At 52.2% G+C, this 12,920-nt stretch overlaps 1 protein-coding gene across 3 annotated transcripts in view; it reads right to left on the reverse strand.

The window, feature by feature from the left end:
- Positions 1–5,684: 5,684 nt before the first annotated feature.
- UBE2H (ubiquitin conjugating enzyme E2 H) overlaps positions 5,685–12,920 on the reverse strand; it is a 54,590-nt gene continuing 47,354 nt past the window's right edge. For all 3 annotated transcript variants that reach the window (XM_064441744.1, XM_064441741.1, XM_064441748.1), the window contains one exon: positions 5,685–8,298. In XM_064441744.1, the coding sequence (XP_064297814.1) occupies positions 8,174–8,298 (125 nt within the window). In that variant the 3' untranslated portion in view covers positions 5,685–8,173. The remainder of the gene's footprint in view (positions 8,299–12,920) is intronic.

A 12,920-nucleotide genomic window follows, 5' to 3' on the forward strand; every position in this document is an offset into this window, starting at 1 on the left:
GCTGGGTGGTCCCCCAGGATGGGTCCTGAACCCTGGGATGGTTCCCAACAGCCTAGGATGGTCCCCAAGCAAGGAGGCACCCCAGGTGGTCCCCAAGACCTGGGATGGTTCCCAAGAGGCTGGGATGGTCCTCAAGCAGGGAGGCACCCCAGATGTTCCCCAGGAACCCAGGATGTTCCCCAAAAGCCCAGGGTTGTCCCCAGGCAGGGCAGCACATGGCTGGTTCCCAGACCCTGGGATGGTCCCCAAAAGCCAAAAATGGTCCCTGAGGCCCCAGGATGGTCCTAGCAGGGAGGTACCTTGGATCGTCCTCAGGTGCAAGGGTGGTCCCCAAGAGCCCAGGGTAGTCCTGGAGACTCTGGAATGGCCCCTGAGACTCCAGGAGAGCCCCCCAAGCAGGGAAGCACCCCAGATGGTTCCCAGAACCCAGGATGGTGCCCAAGTCCCTGGCATGATTGCCAAGCAGGGAAGCACCTTGGGTGGTCCCCACGCCATGGATGGTCCCTGAGACCCCAGTATGACCCACCCACCCCACCTCACCCCCCACCCCCCCAAGCAGGGAGGCACTTCAGATGTTCCCCATGCCCAGCGATGGAACCTGAAACCCCAGGGTGGTCCCCAAGCTGGGAAGCACCTTGGATGGTACCCAAGACCCCAGGACCATACCCAAGCAGGGAGGCACCTTGAATGGTCCCCAAGACCCCAGAACTGTGCAGAAGCAAGGAGGCACCTGGGATGGTCCCCATGCCTAAGGACAGTCTCTGAGACCCCAAGATGGTCCCCAAGAGCTGGAAGGCACCATGGATGGCCTGCATGGTACCAACCCAAGTGCGGCATGGGGCCCCTTGGCGCCAGGCTCATCCCTCTCCCCAGCACCATCAATATTTCGGCTCCACAAAGGTACAGCCTAAATTTCGTCGCAGCCTCAGCCCATGTAAACCGAGCGGAGCAAATGGCCCTGTTTAAAAATTTACATCGTCTTCTTGTGTTCCTCCACCAAATATTTAATGAGGATGGACCTGGAAGAGCCTCTGGAAAGGCAGAGGGGGTCGGGCAAAGCTGCCCTGCCAGTGCTGAGACCCAGCAGCACCCAGTGCAGGGGATCGGCCAGGGCCAGGTTTCTTTCCACGGCTCCTCGCTTGGGCTCAGATGGGGATGGAAACGATAATGCAATATTGATGCAGAGGGATGAGGGAGCGCAACCAAAGTACATTAGCCGGGGAGCCCTCCCTGACATGTTTTACGGCACCGGTAAGGCTGGTGCTAGCAAAATCCCCCACCATGAGATCCTGGCTTAAAAATGGGGTTGAAGCTCAGAGATGGGGCAGTGGTTGCTGTCGTTCATCCTGATGGGTGTCACCCCGAGGTGGGATGTGCAGGGATGAGCACCCTACCCTGGCGGGTTGGACCACCCTGGCTCTGAGGGGGATCCTGGTCTGGGGTGGGCGGTGGGTGAAGCTGCTGGGTTTGGCATCATGGTGCTCAGCTGGCGAGAGGAAAACAGGGGGTGAAGGAGAGGAGTTTGGGAAAAAGAACTAAAATCTGGGAAGGAGCAAAGCTGGGAGGAAGAACCCCCTGGCTGCAAATGGGTCAGAATTGCTGGTTATGGGGAAAACAGAGATATTTGCCAGCAAACCAGCACCAAGCTGGGAACATCCTCTGCAGAACCACTCCTGGTCACCTGGGATGTAGTGGGGTGCCGGGGTCCTTCCTGGGCGAGACCCATTTGGCAGCGTGGCCGCAACCACAGCCCCACCGTGCTCGCGCTCCAGCCAGGGACACGTGTTTACCAGGCCCTGGCCTGCTGCATTGGCCAGGCAAGTCCAGCGCTGGCCTGAGCCGCTGTTTGGGGCCCGGATGAAGCGGGGAGGGAGTGAGACACTTCCCCAAACTCGGCTCTGTCCCTCTTGCCCTCCCTGAGGGGCGCAGGTGCTTTGTGGGGGGCCCCAGCCCCACCGCGGGGGGTCAGGCACAGCCGTCTCCCGCCGGAGTATCATGCATTAGTAATGGCCACCGATCCGCCAGCGCTGACGGCATTTCTTCCAGCCAGGAGGAACAATTCGGGCCGTAACTGGAGCCGGCGCGGGGCAGGCGGAGCAGGCTCAGGTGTCCCCCGTAGCCCTTGGGGTCATCGCAAGTGGCCCGGCTCAGTGCCTGCTTGGGGCTCGGGGGTGCACCGTCCCCTGGGGTTGGTGGCCTGGGCCAGGCTGCAGCACTGGCGTCCCTTGGGGTTGCCTCTGGACGGGTGCGAAGCACCCCTCAGCCAGGGCAGCCCCCCAGGTCGTTTGGGTCCCAAAGGGGGATGGGGAGCAGTTCCCACGGTGGAAGGTCCTGGCACCCGGTGCAGGTACAAATCTGGGAGGGGAGGGAACGTCCCGCTCACCCCGGGACCAAAGCCCTGAGCGCCTGCCAGTGCTGGCTTGTCCCCCTTTATCACAGGGGCTACATGGCCATGGGGATGGCACCTGGAGCCCCACGGGGATGGCACCCAAGGCCCCATGGTGATGGCAACCAGACCCTGAGGGGGATGGCACCCAAAGCCTCATGGGGATGGCACCCAAAGTCCTGTGGGGTTGGCACCCAAGGCCCCATGGGGCTGGAACCCAAGGCCCTGTGGGGTTGGCACTCAAGGCCCCACAGGGATGGCACCCAAGGCCCCATGGGGATGGCACCCAAGGCCCTGTGGGGTTGACACCCAGAGCCGCAGGGATGTCACTCCTCATGCGGAAGGTACGCAGAGCCCTGCAAGATGGCACCCGGAGCCTGCGGTGGGTGGTGCAAAGCTCAGTGCTTTGCCCTTTGCTGCCCTTTGGCATCAACACAGATGGGGCAGGACGAGTCCTCCAGGTGCTCCCAGGAGCGCTGAGCAGCACCCACCACCAGCTACGGGTCCCTGTCCCCCATGTCACGCCAGCACTGAGCCCCCCCCTCAAGCAGCACCCACCTCCCAGAGCCCCCCGGGAGCCCCAAACCCCGAGGGAGGACGGTGGGTGCCACTTGGCACCCAGGGGACAGAGCAGTGATGGGGCCACAACCAGGGGACAGGGTGGCACCGCAGCACCGGGGCCAGCTCTGCCTTGTACTGGGCAGAGTGGGAGGCTACTGGTGTGGCACGGGGGCCACCTGCTGGGCAGAAGGGACAGTGCCACCCCCAGCTGGCCCTAAAAGCGCCCCTAAAAGAGGGGGGACATGGCATGGGGGGGGTATAGGTCTGTCCCCCCCTTCCCTGCTCCCTACCCAGGGCAAGGGGCAGAGCCGAGAGGGCTGGGGGCCCCAGGAGATGGCACTGGGACGGGGTGTCCCCCCCACCCCCCCAGCACCACCCGACGGTGCTCCGGGCTGCCAGGCTCGGTGCTGGCAGCAGGTGGCACTGGCATGACACGGACCCGCCCCCCTGTCCCCCAAACTGGGTCCTAGGGGGACAAACAGCCCTGGCTGGAGCAAGGGAAGGGTTGGGGGAGGAGGAGGATGGAGAGGAAGGTTTTGCTCATCTCCAGCAGATCTGAGACAGCAGCTGCAGCAAGTTGAACCAGGATGAGGACAAGCCACATGCCAGGCCGTTGGCCCCTTCCCTGGCTCACCCACATCCCAAAACACCAACTCAGGGGTCCTTGAACTGCTCCCACTCCCGGTCACAGCCCCTGCGCACGTTATCCCAATCCCCACGTAACATCAGGCTAAAACTATGCATGATGATACAGAAAACAGCCACCTCTGTCATAATTACCGGCCCAGGGCACCAAACACAGCTCCCACGACGGCTGCAGCGTTACCTGTCATAACTTGTCCTTCTGCAAGAAGAGACCTCAGAAAAAAATCCACCCTACGAGGCTGCGCAGGTGGAGGGATGGGGAGGGACGGATGCCCCGTGGCTGCCCTGAGCCCTCATTTCCAGTCCAACACCTTAAAAGTCAGCTTCGGTGCCTCAGCCGCAGTCGCTGGGCATGGAAGGACTTCACCCAGCCGCTTGCATTAGCTGGAGGCAGTGGCTACCCTGAGCACTACCACCAGCGCGCTGGGTGTGCGCAACAACCTCTGCTTCCACCTCCAGCAGAGCATCTCCAGGCAGAAGATGTCCCGGGATGGCTTTGATCTGGCATAGATGGGCCATGGGTGAAGTCGTGGTGGGATGCAGAGTCAACGCCGCAAGGTCCGGGGTCTTTCCTGCAAGACCAAGCTGTCGGCGATCAAGCACCAGCCGAGTTTCAAGGTATATACATATTTTATTTTAAAAAAAGTTTACAGTTCTTTAATTATACACAACTATTGGAGAGGTTATACTCTTAGAGAAGAGGCGTTTTGTCAGGGTGGTAGATGTGCCCACTACATCAACAACGCAAGAAAAAGAGGAGAAAAAAAAAAACAACCCCAAAACAAAGAGCCGACTCAAACAAAGGGCAAAACACTCCTGATCTCTTCAAGTATCACACGATAGGTACCAAACACAGGCAGTAAAATCATGGCCATTTCTCATGCTGCAAACACCCCTGCTAAAGTGCCAGCAGAACTCGGACGAGCAAAAAAAAAAGCAAAAAAAAAGAGAAAAATAATCAAAACACCTCCCAGCCTTCCCCATGGTCTGCCAGGAGGGTCCCTGCCGATGGACGACACCTGCCAGGCGGGGATGGGAAGGGGAGCCCCGTCTCTCTGGCACATGTTAAGGGACGGGTGGACACGTAAAGAGGAGAGAGATGGGTTGGGGTCCCACCACGGACACGGTGGAGGCAGGAGGACAAGCCTGGGCCATACAGGGATGACGGCAAAGCTCTGGTCCGGCCCAGCCCCACGCCGGCACCCTTCCGCATCCGCCAAACCCTCCTGCGGGCCAGGAAAAAACTCGGCGAGGAGGGTCACCGACCGGCCCCGAGGCACCAGGTGCCACCATCAAGGGACACGACAACTCAAGCTTTTCATGTCATGCAAAAACCTCCACGGCGGCGGCAAAAGGAGAGATTACAGGAATAGAAGCCAAAGGTTGTTTCCAAAACAGCGCCAAGGGGCTGTGGCAAGTTTTGGTAGCGGGAAACTCGACCCCGGGTCCGTCACGGGCTGAGAAATTCCTGTCACCGTGACAGCTCAGGGTGGCAACACCACTGTTTTCTGAAGACAACAAAAAAAACACCCCTCAAGATAACAGGAAGGGAAAGAAAAAAAGCTATCTTGCTTCGATATGGCTCCACCTTTTCTTCCAGACTACGTAGGTGTAGTTTTTATTTACAAACTGTTTTGGGTTTTGTTTTTTTTTGGGGGGGGGAGTTTCTTTTGGGAGAATGAAGGAAATTTGGGGAAAAAAAAAGAGGTGAAAAATGATGGAGGGGAAGAAGCAGAGGGGTGCAAGGCAGGCAGGAGCAGGCGTTCCCGACCCGCCGAGCGGAGCCCAGCCCGCCTCAGCCCCCAGAAGCATCTTATATCCAAGGACAGGCGGGTTTGGTTTGTTTTTTTTTTAAACAAGCAGCATTTTGGCAGCCGGGTTTTCCTCCGCCGCCGGGCACAGGGTAACCCTCCGTGCCGGGGCGGTGAGTTTTGCCACAGCTCGGGAGCGTCGGGAAGGGCTGGGGACAGGCGTTTTTGGTGCCCTAGACCCGTTGAGCCGCCAGCCGGCACCGCCTGGGCGTCCTCGCGCCTGGGTCAGGAGCTGGCCCCGGCCAACTGCGGCTTCACCGCTATTATTTTTTTTGGGGGGGTGTGGGGGTGTGTGCGTGTGTGCCGGTTTAGCAGAATACACGTTTCACGAAAGGAGGGGGGACGCACACGTGCGAGTGGTTTGATGTGCTAAATCCGAGTTAGGGGATGGCGTGATGGGGAAGAAAAACCTGCAAAGGAAGGGGGATGAGGTAATTAGAACACTATTTTTATACAATATTGAAAAAATACAAATTTTTATTGTGATTTTTTTTGGTTTTTTGTTTTTTTTTTTAATCTTTTAAACTGATATCACCACCCAGCACTTACTCTACTCCTAAGTAGCACCTACAGTAAAGGTTATAGCACAAGCAAACTGCTAGGTCAGCAGGTAAGCAAGTTAAACAGTGCCAGCAAAACGTGGCCCCTCCCTCCCCAAAGTAATGAGAAAAACAGCGTGCTAGATAAGAGTTAAGTACACCATTACATGTTAAATAGTTAATATTACCCTTCCGACAAGCCACAAATGCTAGATAGAGAACTTCAGCACAGTCACTAGCCACAGCCCTAACATTACTGCTTTAAAATAAAAAGGGAAAAGGAGAGGAAAAACCTTTGCTTCATGCCCGTAATTAACAGAAAGGAAATTCTTTGTGTGTTTTAATTAAGGAAAATCATGCTAAAGCAAAGTGGTACTTCATGAGGGTGGTTCCCCCCCCCTAAAAGAGAAAAAAAGAAATAAATTGATTGTGCTTTATGAATTAAGAATAGGATTGTAACCTTCCAACCCCAACGACTCAAAACTCGGTGGCATTTCTAAAGGAAAAAAAACCCACCCGATTCTGGGAAAAACGACAAATGTACCAGTCTGACATTCAAAACTCTGCTCGAGAGTTGCTTAGGGTGGGTTCATTTTTTTTTTCCATGCACTGTCCCGTAGCTTGCACCACAAACTAAACCATCTTGCCCAAACCCCTCCAAAAACCCAAAGGAATACAGCAGGTAACGTTCAGCTTTAAGAATCCATCTTAGTTTGAATCGCCAATGCACAATTATCCAAATTCAAGTATACCGGCATCCCAGGCAGACATTTACTGTATTAAGATTTCATAGCGTTCAAACAAACGAAAAGCTCCGCTTGCTGAAAGACACCAGGAGAAATCAAACATTTCAATTCCGAAGCATCCTGGAACAGAAATAAAAAAAAAAAAAACCCAACAACCCAAAAAACCCCCAAAACCAACCAAACCAACCAAACCAACACAGAGCGGATTCACTTGCTTCCTCAATTGGTGCTTTTAGGCTTTTTTTTTTTTTTTATTCATCTCAAATTTTTCTAGATCATATTCTTTGTTAAGAAATTTTAATCCTGTCGTACACACACAAGCAGATGGCTAACCAAGCCGGTGCAGAAGCGGGGCGGGCGGGGGAAGGAAAATAAAATCGGTGCCGATGGATTCGTGGACTACAGCCAATGGGCCGATCTTCGTGGATCTGAAGCTCTCAGCAAGGCTAATCCATCTGGTCAGAGGACCCTCTTGGGAGATGGAGAGTGTTTGCGAGGTGTTTAACCATACTTCAAGCAAGAGAAAATTAAAAAAAAAAAAAAAAAAGCAAACTTGAAGCCATTAAAGGGCAGCAGTTTCAAAACTATGACAAAGTAAGAGTTTGACTTCACATGTGCTCCAGCTAAATCAAAGCACTGCTCAGAGAGCATCGGTTGTGGTTTGTGGGTTGTTTTTTTTTTTTGTTTTCTTTTTTTTTTCCTTTTTTTTTTTCCTTCCCGAAAAGGGAACAGCTCGTAATCCAGACCAAGAAAGTGAATAACATCCAGGTGAAGGCTTTCAAAAGTCCCAAAAGCAAAGAGACCAGTGGTTGTCAGTCCCTACAGTTCAGAAGGGCAGGCAGGAGTCCACATATAAAAACGGACTTAAAATCCAAGTCAAAACTTTTAAGCTTCAATGCTCTGAATAGCTCCATGCATTTGTATTGTTTGTTTTTATTTTACGGTTTGTTTGTTTTTTTTTTTTTTTCTTTTAAATGTGACTCCACGTAAAATATGATCAGCAAGGTTGACCTGAAGGAGCACCTTTTATTCCACTGTCTGATCTACACGGTTAGTATATCATCCCCCAGATTTTATGCTTTGAGAAAACGCTGTTCCACTTTAGCATCCAAGGTGGTGTCTTTGGAAACATCGATAAGAAAGCAAACATCTTTTTGCTAACTCCCTACCTACCAGGGCAGCTGTTTTAGCTGACAGTTCAGTAGCACACAAGTTGACTTGGCCAAATGGAATCTGAATGCATGCATTCGGGCTGCATATTGCTACCAAAATGGAATGTGGGAATATGCTATGCACCTCGGGTTCGAGAAATGACCAAGAAAATCAAGATCTAAAGGGTGATATATATATATATATATCAATGCTATTATTCATAAAAACCTGTTTAGTAATAAAAAAAATTGCTTTGTTTAAATATGAATATTATAGTCTGCTTCTCATGGTTAGGAAATTAGAGTCTCTCTGAAAAGCAGGTTGCCTCTTCTACTACAACTCCATATCCTGAGCCTCATCTTCCGAGAAGTCGGACATGGAGCTCTCAGATGAGCTGTCCCCGGTGCCTTCTTCCTGCTCTTTTAGTGCTTCTTCTGTTGCATATTTCTGAATGTATTCTGTATGTGACAGAAAAGAAAAGACATATCAGCAGCATATATTCAACAGGCAGAGGATGGGCGAACTACCACCAACGGCTGGTTGGGTCACATCATGTTTGACACTCCTATAGGTTACCATATTTCTCAGACCAAAGGCAGCATTGTCCAATAACGTGTGAAAACAGCCGATGGACACCTTAGAGACGTCCAAGACCCTTGAAAAGAAGTACGATCCCAAGGCTCCTACGTCAGCATCACATAAATTCGTAGCTGGAAACAACCCAAGTCCTCCCCGGTACGGTGTATCTCTCTTAAAAGGACAGGATTCAGTTTAAGGCTAAACTAGGAGCTACCGTGGTGACCTAGAGAACAAGCCTAAAAAGCCATCAAGATGTCACTCTATAGCCTGACTTTAAGAAATGAAGATCTGAGGGTTTAACCAGATAGCACAGAACAACCATCTCTGAAGCTGAACTAAGGGCCAGACTAAACTCTGCATAAGCAGGGTTTAAGGAAGGATGGACAGAGAAAGCAGAGCAGAAGGCTACTGCAGGAATAGCTGCACTATTACCTTTTTTTTTTTTTTTAATAAAAAGCAAAAGCTCCCTTCCCCAGCCTTGACAGGGCCTGCCCCAGGCTCTGTTTTCAGATCACAGTTCTTGCAACCTGCTTCACATCAGGCTGCAGCCACAGGATTAGCTGAGAAGGACCCGCGGGGAGCCCTCCGTGCTGCTGGTCACCGACCCAGTGTCTCACAGCGGGGTCCAAACCACCATACTGGCTCTAGGAATCCAGATCGACACCCTGAACTTCGGCCAGGAGCAAGCAGGAAGCTGGGCAGCAAGCAGGAAAACTGGTTTACTGGGATTCCTGCAGGCAGGTAAAGTAACCGCTGCCAGCCGTGGCTTGTCTGGCTTCCACGGTCACAGAGGGACAGAGGAAAAAGACAACACAAAGTGGATTGGATCAGTCTGACGATCCCCTTCCTACAGGAAGCTCCCGCAGCGTCCCCTCCAAGATCCGAGGGAGGGATCGTGCCCCCAGCAGGCAGGCTACCTCGAGCAGAGAAAGCCCCTTCCTTATACACAAGTGTGCAGAATGGAGCAGGGGTGTAAGCTTGGCACAAAGCTGGGCTAAAGAAGGGGTGCTCAGCCTCAACTTCGAGTCTTCCTCCTATTTATCTCCTCTTTTCCACCTCACGCTGAGAAAGTAGCTACATTGTATGAAGAATTATAGAATTATTAAGGTTAAAAAAGACCTCTAGGATCACCAAGTCCAACCACCAACCCAACACCCCAGGCCTCCTAAACCATGGCCCCAAGTGCCACGTCTGCACGGTGTTTGAACCCCTCCAGGGCTGGTGACTCCCCCACCTCTCTGGGCAGCCTGTGCCAGGGCCTGACCGCTCTGGCAGGGAAGACATTTTCCCTCATCTCCAACCTAAACCTCCCCTGACGCAGCTTGAGGCCGTTCCCTCTCGTCCCATCACTGGTGACTTGGGAGCAGAGACCAGCCCCCCCCTCACTCCAGCCCCTCTCAGGCAGCTGCAGAGAGCGAGAAGGGCTCTGCTCAAGAAGTGATGTACTAAAATACAACAAAGCCTCCTCCAAACAGCAGTATTAAACTGAAGGAGGAGGGAATACCAGCATCCCTTTGTGCTCGAAGATGAGCCCCCGTGTGGAAATGTGAATGTCACGTGCCAGTCCCAGCCCAGCAGCCATCTCAACTGTGTGTTCTTTAATTCCTCCCAGGGAATGAGGTCCACAGGGGGCATCTCTCCTCCAGGAACACAGAACACTGTTTTTTATTCCACACTGTATCAGCAGGTGGATACACTGACAAAGCTGCGGGAGGATGGATCTAATGCCAGATAACCAAGTGCTACAACACAGGTTTTAAAGACTGTGCTTTGCAGAGCCTGGCTGTTCTTAAAGCTGTCCCTCTTTCCCTCTGCACTTCCACCCTTCAGCCTAGCAGAAGGGACAATACTCTGCAAGAGATCTGCATCATCATCCTGGTTTTTTCTGCATTTCTGGAGCTGACGCAGAGACGCTGAGCCCAAACGCAGCGCGCTGGGTTCAGCACTATAGTACAGGCAGAGCAACCCAAAGCCAGCACTTCATGGAGGAGTTCCCAGGACGGAGCAGCTGGTGGCCTTGGCAGACCTGCTCCACCCTGGAAAAGCTGTGAGAGCTGGCTGGGAGGTGCTTCTAAGCCCAGTGAGCTTCAGCTTCTCCACCCGATGACGCACGCAGCTCCAGTCTAACTGTTTGATATACATTATTAACCTGCTGACTCGGCCTACAGAAGCAGCTGTTCAAATCTGTTTTACAAGAACCTGTTAAGAACTGATAAAGTACTGAAGGCAGCTATGTAAACACCAGGAAGCACGGAGCGCTCAAGGTCTCAGATTGCTCTCAGGCTGCTCTAGTCCATGTAGTATCAACAGAAAAGCACCCTTGACGATGGAGCACAGGTCCCGGCCACTGAGAATCCCTTCTTGGAAGGCGCTTGCCCATGTCACCATGGAGCCTAGGCCCTGCCCGATCGCGTCTCCTGCCTGCACCAGAGAACAGGAGTTACAGAGCCTGCAGCAGGGACCATCTGCCGAAAGAGATGGACACTGCAATGGGAGAAGAACTGGTGTTTCGGACCTAACCGTTTAAAGATGAGAGGGACTAACTGAAGGAGGGACCCAAAAAAGCAGCGTGTCTTCAGAGAACTTGCACAGGAAGGTGGGTTGGCAGTAGATGACAAACAGAGCTAGGGAGATGGGATGCCGACATGACACATCCTTGTAGCGGCTACTCCCTTCCCACTGCTTCCAAGAATTAATCTCACTCTGGAAAAGGGGTGTTTACCCAGATAAATTGTTATTCCTGGCACAATCCAGCAAAGGGAACCCAAGTTCCTTTGCTGTAAGACTTTGGGTGTCCTTGGATGACAAAGACAACCCCTTCCTGGGCACCTTAGAAATACATTCCCTCTACGCTTACCCCAAAACCCACCTAAACAACTGCTGTAGCTGCCTCGGGAGTCCCCAAACACAGTAGCCGTAAGCCAGTGACCATGGCAGGACAGGAGGCCAGCAGCGCTTCTTCACTGACTACTTCCAAGTGCTCTCTGGGCCACTGGAGACTGGACACAGAAGCCACTGTTTCTTACTGATGGAAAAGGCCCGCTTAAGCCTAAGCTAAAACACAACTTGAAGCACTTCAAACTTAAAATGCTGTCTCCTACCTAGGAGAGCTACCAAGCCCCTGGGCTGGGTTTTTCTTAAGGTTTAATCTGGGAAAGGTCAAACTTCCAGGGAGCTTCTGTGCTGAATGATGTCTTGAACTTGGATTTTCAGACTATTATGGCAAAAAGCCTGCAACACCTACGTACTGACAAACCATCTTCCACAGAAGCCTGTTCAAGAAGGGAAAGCCTTGATGCACCCACTCCTACCACTTTGATTCATCTGTTTTGGAACCCTGGAGCAACAAGAACAAGCTGTGGTTATGCCCCGTGGCTGGTACATGCCTGTGAGCCGTACTGGTGTTTCAAAGGACTCTACTGGAACTTCAGAGCCAACACATGGGATGGGAGGACTGCTCCCAGAGATGTCCTCTGCTCCCAGCAAACACCCAACCTGCCCCTTGGCACCGTTCAGGTGCTGTTACTCAGCACCGCCGCCCTCCCAAAAGAAGTTTTTGTATTAAATCTACCACAGAGAAAGAAAAGCAGCCTGCACGGGAGTTAAGTGCCAATCCCGACAGCTCAACACCAGCAAATGCTAAGCCATGTTTGCCTGTCTGAAGCCCACCCTCTGGTGCTCTACCAGTGACCAGGCAGGCCATAGCACCAAGGACTGCCAGGGAGATCTTAAATCATAGAATCATTAAGGTTGGAAAAGACCTCTGGCATCATAAAGTTCAACCATCAACCCAACACTACCATGTCTCCTAAACCATGCCCTGAAGTGCCACATCTACACATTTTTTGAACACAAAAAGGAGCTCTTGGCTCTGCATCCATGAACTGCTTCACCTACCTGACGGCTCTACTGCTAAGAATCGGAGTCTCCAGCTGTATATTGGTAATATTAAAGACTTTTACAAGTTTCACGATAAATCCTTACTTGTTTGGGTCTCATACCAAGAATCACAGGAACAACAAATCTTGAGCCACGTCTCTAAGCCTACGCCCATCCCTTCACTAGCACTATGTCAAACAACTGTGGGTGCTCACAACCGAAAAACGAAGAAAAGCAGCAATAAATTATATATTTGCACTACTGAGTTTCCCAGAGCAGAGAAGCTGCTACAGTCCATTGCATCAATTTTAACATGTCCACGGCTATTTTTAAAAACGCCACAATATGAGGAATGAGAGCGTTTAGCTCTATCTTATACTTGTCACGCAAGCCTGGGAAGAGACAGCAGAAGCAGGACTCTTGGGTATATAGAACATGAGACATGTTGCAAGCACTTAAAAACTCCTTCCAGATCATCTCTGTGGCCTGTACCTGGCCATCAGGATGGAAATGAGGAAGGCGACTATCCCATTTAGCCTCCCTGAGGGATGTCCTCAGATCTTCCTTGAAGCACTTGCTGTTGGCTAGCATCAGTTAATTTGGTTTTTTTTTTTTTTCCAGA

This window comes from Phalacrocorax carbo, chromosome 1 (assembly GCF_963921805.1).
Source record: "Phalacrocorax carbo chromosome 1, bPhaCar2.1, whole genome shotgun sequence".
Taxonomy (NCBI): domain Eukaryota; kingdom Metazoa; phylum Chordata; class Aves; order Suliformes; family Phalacrocoracidae; genus Phalacrocorax; species Phalacrocorax carbo.